Source organism: Harpegnathos saltator, unplaced genomic scaffold (genome assembly GCF_003227715.2).
Source record: "Harpegnathos saltator strain DR-91 unplaced genomic scaffold, Hsal_v8.6 scaffold81, whole genome shotgun sequence".
Lineage (NCBI taxonomy): Eukaryota > Metazoa > Arthropoda > Insecta > Hymenoptera > Formicidae > Harpegnathos > Harpegnathos saltator.
In genome coordinates this window covers 1,154-10,573 of record NW_020230660.1, presented here as the reverse complement: position 1 = coordinate 10,573, position 9,420 = coordinate 1,154, and the positions used below count along the sequence as shown (strand labels likewise).

At 39.3% G+C, this 9,420-nt stretch overlaps 1 protein-coding gene across 4 annotated transcripts; it reads left to right on the top strand.

Moving 5' to 3' along the window:
• The first annotated feature begins 1,336 nt into the window (after nt 1-1,336).
• On the top strand, nt 1,337-7,975 carry Ube3a (ubiquitin protein ligase E3A). Of its 4 annotated transcripts, none has more exons than XM_019844883.2 (13): nt 1,337-2,128; nt 2,309-2,413; nt 3,196-3,331; nt 3,428-3,608; nt 3,730-4,095; nt 4,401-4,711; nt 4,814-5,017; nt 5,108-5,407; nt 5,500-5,700; nt 5,809-6,086; nt 6,170-6,386; nt 6,472-6,707; nt 6,779-7,975. In XM_019844883.2, the coding sequence occupies exons 3-13, from the start codon at nt 3,224-3,226 to the stop codon at nt 6,897-6,899; spliced, it is 2,523 nt and encodes an 840-aa protein (XP_019700442.1). In that variant the 5' UTR covers nt 1,337-2,128; nt 2,309-2,413; nt 3,196-3,223; the 3' UTR covers nt 6,900-7,975. The 4 variants fall into 4 exon arrangements, with proteins under 4 accessions (XP_019700442.1, XP_019700441.1, XP_011151970.1 ...); XM_019844882.2 differs by having other exon boundaries at nt 2,309-2,417; XM_011153668.3 differs by lacking the exon at nt 2,309-2,413.
• Nucleotides 7,976-9,420: the final 1,445 nt, after the last annotated feature.

The following is a 9,420-nucleotide window of genomic DNA, read 5'->3' as shown; positions in this document are numbered from 1 at the left end:
AAATACAGACGATATAGGAAGTACGAATAAAAAGAAATAGAATTTCTATTATGTGCATAATGAAAAATAAAAATTTCCATTATATACACATCACAAATTCGGATTTTTTCTTTATGTATATGATGGAAATTCAATTTTCATTGACGTCTGCCGTTTGCCGCTTGATTTATCACGTAATTTTAGACATGAATTAATCTCGCAATTGTTGGTCTTTCATTTGCATAAATCATGCGCAAACTCGGAATACCCAATATAAACGCGCCATTTCACTTCACATTTAATCATCCTGGCATGTCATTACGTCAAATACAACTGTGCAACTTTGTAGCAGTTTACTTTGACGTCGTCGATATGCATACCGACATTGATTTCCGCCGAGTAATTGTTACCACCGTCAATAGAGACTACTATTCGCCCATGCAATGCATGATCACATCTTTCTCATTTGCAAATTGATTCTCTCGCGCATTTCACCTCTCACGTTTACGCTTCTCCGATTTCCATTAAGCACGTTTTGTCTTCTGGAACGCCATCGCATTCGGCGATCTGTTGGACACAACCGGCGTCATGTATGCCATATCATTCCTTAGATTGTTAAAAAGCGAAAAAAATAACGAAACTATTCATTCAAATCTCATTTGCGTCTCAGCCTCGTTTATTGTAAGTATTAATTATTATTATGAAATATTCTTCTCCACAATAACTACCTGAATACAAATTCCATAAAATTTATATAATTATATCGAAAATTTTTCCGTCATCGTAGTCGTCATCATGTCGTGAATTTTGAATAAGCATAAATTTTGCAATGCGAGAAAAATAATTAAATTATTTTAATTTGTCGCAATGTAATTTCCTCTACCTTCACCAACAATTCGAGAATATTTAATTGTGTATACTTCGAATTTTCCATTTCGTTTTCACTATCGAATGTATTCGTAATAATTATTCTTACACGAGGACGATGAAATCATCGGAATTTTTCTAAAAATCAAACTTCTCCAGAATGGAGCAAAGAGATTCATCGTTCGGTCTGTTGTTTTTCATTGCGTTTTCTGCAACTTGTCAGGCTCACGTTGCCTCCTTCAACATTTGAATATACAGATGTTTATTCTTTCATTTCCCGTCGAGCATATCGAGATACGGCTGAAGAAAACAGCCCGAATTTTCATTTTTGTCGATCGCTACGATGCGCGAGACTTGAAGGAACTCATCCGCCATTACCGCGAGATACGCGCGCCGCGCGTCGATACATCGTACGGCCGATCGACCCATCTATCTCGCGCACGATTGTGATTAATCGAAAGTCGTGTGCGATAACTCGTGGTCCGTCGTTGGTGCTGATCGCAAACGATAGACGACGTGAAAACGACGTCAGTAGATAGAAAGAGAGAGCAAAAAAGACGACGGCTCTGGTTTTTCCCCTCGTTTTCGATATTCTCGCTTCACGGGCTGACTTGTATAGCTCCGCGTGAGCCGCGCGATTTGCTAATCATCGATCTCCATAACCTCCAAGACGAAGCGGAGATATTCTCCCATCGCGGTGACGCGATCCGAGAATATCACACATCTCTGCCTCTCCTATCTCGCGTTCGCTCGTAGTTCCATCTATCTGTCTCTCCGTTCCCTTTCGTCTTTGGCTGGTTCCTACATTCTATTTCCTATGTTTCCCTGTTGCCTTTGATAGCTCTTTCTCTCTTTCTCCCAGTTGAGGGTCTTTCTCCGTCTTCTCTCCTTTTTCCTCCGTCGGGGTCTCTTCCCTCTCTCTCCCTCTTTCTCTCTCTTTCTCTCTCTCCTCTCGTCTCACTAGACGTGCAGGAAAAGTACAGCGGTGCGGGGAAGTGAGATCACACATTCGGACACGCGACGTTTAAAGGACGGTTCGACGTCACGGGAAAATTTGTATAAATACGAAGCAACGGTGACTTGGAGTTACGAGAATTCTGCGCGTGGACGATAAACGTGGTGGCCGGCCGTGTGTAGTGGAGAGTGTTAGTGGCAAACAGAGAGTGGTGTACGACGCGACTTCTCTCGATCACGATCACCGAGCAAGCGGACAAAATTCCGACGATTCACAGTCTATGAGCGCCGAGGGCCAGGGGGACCCTGGAGAAGACCACGCTTCCAGGTACTACGAATGCTGTGCATTTGACATCGCACGCTGTGTAAATTCGCGATTATAGGATTACACATCCTCTCCTGTCTGTGTGGACAGTAAACTCCGAATGTTCAAGCGAGAACGAACTCTTCGTTTTCCTTATTGATCATGGATTACTAATCATCGGCATTATTAACCATTGTTTATTAGACTAAGGTTCTTCTGGGAACATGAGACTAATGATGGTTCTCTGGATCAAATTGCTTATGAGATATACGTAGATGATTAATGGTTAGAGCAATCCAGGATTGAGTCGTACGTGAGTCGCATAAAACAAAAATTATATCGTCGATAAGTATGCGGAAGTCAACATTGTGTCGCGCGTTGGAAATCACGTTGGGCGAGTGAGAAAAATTGTGTAATCGAAATTACAAGCCGGGATTTTTCTCGCTCTCTACTCTCTCAGCTCGATGTGTGTCTTTTTCTTTGTGCTTCTCTCTCTCTCTCTCTTTCTCTTTCTCTTTCTCTTTCTCTCCTTCCCTCCCTCTCTCTTTTTCTCTCTCGTTCTTCCTCGTTCTCCTCGTCATATAAGAGATTTGTTTACAGCAACGTAGTAGAGTACTCTACCTTCGTCGTGAGATCGCGAAATCGCAAGGATATCTATTATTAGCACTTTGTTTTGGTGCAACGACACTGTATCCAACTTGGCGAACTAAACGTGACGATATGCGATCTTTTGACGAGTGACTACAAGTCTTTTTGTCACTTAGCAGTTTCCCGTGACATGGGAAATGACACTCGAAAATTCAAAAGACATTCATTCTTTATAGACGTTTAGTTACTTAACATAGTGAAGTATACAGTTTTATCTATGTGGTCTAGAATTCGATGACTTAATTTCTGTGTGGATGGAAATAAAAACAACAAACATTGCACGAAAAATATGTTAGAAGTCTAATATGTATTTTCTGCAATAAATTAAAAATCTAATGACAAACATTCTCATATTCATGTATTCGAAATAATTTTACAAATAAAAAATATTAATCAGTAGACATATGTATATATATGTACATGTTATATCTTGATCTTTACAGGGTAGGAGCAGAGAGCCCTTGCAGCGACATGAAGCGCGCAGCTGCAAAAAAACTTATCGAACGGTATTTTTACCAACTTACAGACGGATGTGGAAATCCTCACTGTGACAATCAAAATTGTGCCTCCAGTGGGAAGGTATGACTATTGAATTTATTTGTTTCACTATTGTAGTCACAAAAATAAATTAACTTCTACAGTTTAACTCATATGCTTTCTTCTGTTTTCCATCAGGTTAGTAATCTTACTCCAAATCAGGCAGCTGCTCAGGCAATTCAGTTATTCTCACAAGAAGCTAGACTTTGTGATGGCACTCAACCTAGTAAAGTTGCTCGAACTACTATAGAGCCAGGACAAACATCCTTAGCTAAGAGTCTACCTGTAAAAAGTGTTAATCCTCCAAGCTCGGATGAAGGTATTTTATAAAGTTGGGATATATATTTACCTTCTGATATATTTTATCGCTAGAAATGTATATTGATGAATATATTTACAAACACGAACATAATTAACGCGATAACTATTTTTTCCTCTAGGAAAGCAAGAGCCATATCTCACAGAAGATAAACTTCTGGATATTATAGAAAGATGTAAAGCAGAATCTTCGTATTCTTTATTAATTCGTACTCTGGGGGAAGTTTTTTCTTCCGCAAAGGCATTAAGTCTTAGTTTTCAAAAAACTCAGAAAAGCAGCTCGCCTTTGGCGGCGCTTCTCGATCGAGCACCAGACACTTTGTTAAGGCCACCTGCTGATTTGAATAAAGAGGCGGTACGATCTCTTCAAGGGGAAGATAAGGACGAGGATAGCAGCGATCCAACACCTACAGTTCCTAACAATGACGATACCAATGTCGATTTACCATCGGTTCGCAGAGCTTTCGAAGCACTTTGGTCTTTGCCAGGTATGTAAAGCATAATTTCTAAATTATATTTGGATATTAATATGTTCGCTGGTAAGCGCAAAATGCTTTTAATATCGTGCATAATTAGAGGAAAAAATATCTAATTAGAAAAGGAAATGTTGATATTTTTATTTTCTATAAATTATTTTTCTAACATAGGGTGTTGCTTAAAAGAGAGCTTAGTTCGTTGAGAAATAATATACGAGATAACACAGCAAACGTCAGCAAACATATTAAGGACTGCATTATGTAAATTGAGCCAATATTTATCAGACTGTTTGATAAACATCTTAATTCTCGATTAGGTGAAGTATTCGAATCAGCTCTGGTCAATGCACTAGTCACTTTGGCAGATGACATAGAATTAGACTTGAGGGTATTCCGTATAGTACGCTGGGAAAGTATGGATAGTCTATTAAATGTATTTCTCATTGTCTTTGAAATCCCAATGCTCGGGAATAGTGAATACTTGGAACTGGCTCTCCATATGCTATGTAAGGCGTTAAGTTGCTTACCTGTCGTGGCGCAGGCCAAGTTAGCGCGTATATGGGCTAAGCATTGCAAGTCGCGACTTCCGAATCTCTTACAAGCACTGCAAGAGCTCATAACTGTCAAGGTACCATTCTCTGATTTCATTATGAAATAATGAGTGACGACTCATGTTTGTCATTCCTTGATTGTAGAACAAAGAATTTACTTATCGTATCTCATGTTACAGGTGATAGGAGGATCCTTCACACGCGATTACTGTGTCCAAGATGCGGACACCATTACTGCACCCACGAAAGTTATGAAGATTCTATATTATGCGAGTATGCTGGCTGGTGAATTGGATGGTCCCGAACTAATGCTGGGCGACGAGGCCGAGTCGACAGGTAATGACAAGACTGCTTCACGTTCGGCAACGTCACAAGTCCCTCAAGTAAGTTTGATTTTCATGACAACATTCGGGTGTACTTTATTGTCGCATTAATTCTTCATGGTAGGTAAATACGATCTAAACATCTTTCAGGATCCACTAGCGACGGAATTAGGAATTACTGCGTTAGACGCACGCAAACCTTTCATACCATTTACTGACTTTTACAATGAACCACTTAGCGATGCCATAGAAATGGACAAAGATTTTGCTTATTATAAAAGCGAAGAGCCAATGAAATTTAGTTTTATGAATTATGCTTTCATTCTCACGCCCGCCACGAAGACTCTGGGTCTCTATTACGATAATCGCATAAGAATGTATAGTGAGCGGCGTATGAGTTTCTTGCAGACCGTTGTCGGGCAACCTACTAATCCATATCTCAGATTAAAGGTTCGTCGAATCATATGAAAATCAGGTTGTTGTATTTAAAAGAGAGAGAAAGAAAAAGAGTGTGTGAACTTATGTGTATCTCATCTGAACAGGTCCGAAGAGACCATTTGATAGATGACGCTCTAGTAGAATTGGAAATGGTAGCTATGGAGAACCCGTCTGATTTGAAAAAACAACTAGTTGTCGAATTTGAAGGAGAACAAGGTGTCGACGAAGGTGGGGTGTCGAAGGAATTCTTCCAACTTGTTGTAGAAGAAATTTTTAATCCTGACTATGGCATGTTCACTTCTCAGGTAATAATTGCACTAACTCGTATTTTTGTTCTTTTACTTTCCGTCCAATGTAGCGTCGTCTCTTACTTGAATCCGTGAAACATAATTATTTTTCTTTATTCATTTTAGGAAGACACGCAGATGACATGGTTCAATCCAACATCGTTTGAGAGTGACGCACAGTTCACATTAATAGGCATTGTCCTCGGCTTAGCGATCTATAATAATGTAATTTTGGACGTGCGCTTCCCAATGGTCGTTTACAGAAAACTGCTCGGCAGAAAAGGTGCTTTCGCGGATCTAGAAGATTGGAGTCCGACGTTGTACCGGACAATGCGAGAATTAATGGAGTATACCGGAGACGATATGCCAGAAACGTTCATGCAAACCTTCCGGGTAGCTTATAGGTATGTCTCTAATAACATTCTTAACCATAGTCTAGTAATTATTCATTGCCTCCAATCTTATCATCAATATCTTCATCTTGTAGGGACGTTTTTGGCTCGATATCGTTCCACGAGCTGAAGGAAAATGGTGACGAGTTGTACGTCACGCAGGAGAATAAGAAGGAGTTTGCCGATCTTTACGCGGATTTCTTGCTCAACAAATCGGTTGAGAGACAATTCAACGCATTTAGGCGTGGTTTTCAAATGGTTACGGACGAAAGTCCACTTGCCTTGCTATTCAGACCTGAAGAGATCGAACAGGTACACGATAGTCGACATCATTATCGTGGCAAAAGAGTTACGTTATGCGACTATATTAATATGATGCTTTTGAACGTTCGGGCAGCTTGTTTGCGGTAGTAAAATATTCGATTTTGCCGAACTGGAAGCGGCTACAGAGTACGAGGGCGGTTATACTGTCGACAGCGAGGCAGTACGTAACTTTTGGCGCGTGGCTCACTCGTTACCACCTGAAAGTCAACGGAGGCTACTGCAGTTCACCACAGGCAGCGATCGTGTACCAGTCGGCGGCCTTTCGAGACTGAAAATGGTCATCGCTAGACACGGTCCGGATTCCGATAGGTAACGCGTTCGTGTTGCGCCAATAAATTTTATATTCGTTCTGTTGTCATATGTTAACGTTCTATTTTCAGATTGCCAATAGCGCACACGTGCTTTAATGTTTTATTGTTACCAGACTACAGCACGATAGAGAAACTGCAAGATCGCTTATTGAAAGCAATTAATTATTCAAAGGGTTTCGGCATGTTATGAACATGCCATCGTCGCTCCTCTCTCTTCCTCAGTCTTTCGAATTGTATTCGAAGAACACACAGATAAGATAAGATTCGACTATTCTTGTCATTTTTATTGCAGCTACGCTAATCGGAAGTATTTATCGTAAATAATCGGTAAACCGTGCCAGTGCGCTTAAACATGGAAACATCGCTTGTGCAATCTGAATCGTCACAAAAGGCTCCTAACGGTTCTAAAAATTCCAACGAATCAAAGATCGAGTCCCAAATCGAATGTACAAAAAGACGAATGTATTCTTAAAGGGAAGGAAAAAGAAAGAACGCTTTGGAATTATATCACCGCAAGAGAATCGCTTGTACCATACTATGTGTACTTTTTCTACTAAAGTAAAAATAGCGAAGATCGATTTTCCTTTACCATTCCGAGATGATTGAGAGGAGAAGTGCAACAGATATCACGAGACGCGGAGCTACGCAGTGATTGTGAGAAAGCACAGAGGCCAAAAAGATTAAGGGAGCCGGATTGTGGAAAAGTGTGCATCATTAATGAGACATGGTCGACGTAAGCGAGATGCGTTCCGGGAACTCGATAGTCGCGCGACTGTTGCATAATTTTATTCTGAATGACGATTTCGTTCGCCATTATCTTCTCATTCCCAACAAACTGATTAGTCATTATTTCATATCATTTGTTATTTCGGAGAAATTTGTTGCTAGTTCAGACTGTATCGGTTTCTGATTAAAAATGCTGATCAAATGTCATAGAACGTAAACAGAAGAAAGTGAAATCTTTTAAATTAGTTGCAAAGTATCTGAATATAATTATACTCATGCATAATCGTATATAATATGTATATCATACATATTATAATTATTGCATATCGAATATAATTATAATCGTGTAACTTGTACGCAACACGGATCATAACGTTTATGTTAAAATAAGGACAATGGAGACAAATGTATAAAAATTATTTGTTTGTTTTTCTTAGATTGTTTGTGTGCGAACGTAATTTGATATATATGATTAAGGATTTGATTGTATAAAGTAGCAAATTTGCAATACGTAACAAATAATACTTTGTTCAACTGCTTCTCGACTGCATCCGACAGTGCAAAGCCGAAAATACCCCTTATGCGATATATATTGAACATCATTTTGAACACGAATTCTTTTGTAAATTAAGGCATGAGACACAATGGCGCTTTTGTATTTACTTTTCTTTCAATTTATAACATTTTTCTCATGCATCATGTGTCCATGGTGATTAAGTAGTAATCGAATAGAAATTGAATTTGTATAAACATTTATAATAGGCAGTGCTGTCCAACGGCTGCCAAAACTCAGCCGTTTTATTGTTATTCACGTGACAATAAAGCTCTCGAAAAAAAAGAAAGTGTATTAATTAATGTTCTCAAATCATTATTTAAGAAAATAATAACGATGGATGAAGATAAAAGTTTGATTCCATCCATTATTAGGTCACGCTACAAAAAAAAATACTAATGCTTTTCTAATCTACTTTCGAATTATATTACTTGAAGATATTAGGTCATAAGTGTGAAATGTCCGATTTCGAATCGAAAGTTTGGTTTATTATATCTCAAACCAGAAATAATAAAATTAACCAAAGTATGCGCCTAAAAAAGTATCGACACAATTCTGCCATCTTAACGGTAGCTTATTCATGCCAGCAGTGAAGAAGCCTGAAAAGCGAGTGACGATGAAACCGCGAAAGGCGTTTTTCACAGCTTGTTCAGAATTGAATATATTTCCTTGCAAGAAGTGGTCCAGTGCCTGGAAGAAGTGATAGTCAGTTGGTGCAAAGTGGGTGGTGAATATGGTGGGTAACAGCAGAGAGAAGCCTGAGAACAGGCATGGCTGCATTTACAGCGTTATGGAAAAGTTGGCTGAATCGAAGCGTCAACTGGGTCAATTTTTCATGGACATGAACTACTAAGCCAATGTCCACGATTTGCTGGTACTATTCCGTGCTATGTCCATAATTATTTGGTTCTGTTCTGTGCTATGTTCACGAGCGAGCTAGATTAGTTAGATAAAAACAAAGAATAGGTCTTTGTCTCACCATCAGCGAATAGACAATCGCGACGAAGCGAGCCAGCAGCGATGTTATCGTAAGGCAGACGTCGCCATCCCCTCTTTCGCCCCCTTGTTTACCTTTCCATATTGTTTTATATTCATAATTCGGGAAGAAAATAATTTCGAGAGTTCGGATGATTTCTAGTAATAACACGACAGAGATAACGCGCGACCACATTAATTTGTCGTGACTATTATATTACTTATAATTACATAAACGCCCATATATGCAAATTATAGATAATTATTGCGCGAATGTTTTAATATTGTACAATATTAACCGTTTAGGAGATATCGAAGGTTAAAGTTTTCCAACCTTTCTCCGTTGATATCTCCGCTTCTACTGGGAGTAGAGAGTCGTCAATGTAGTCGAAAATGTAGGGTTTTGAGAGGACATTAATTGGTGCCAGAACCAGGCCTGTATCTCTAACCGTTTAGG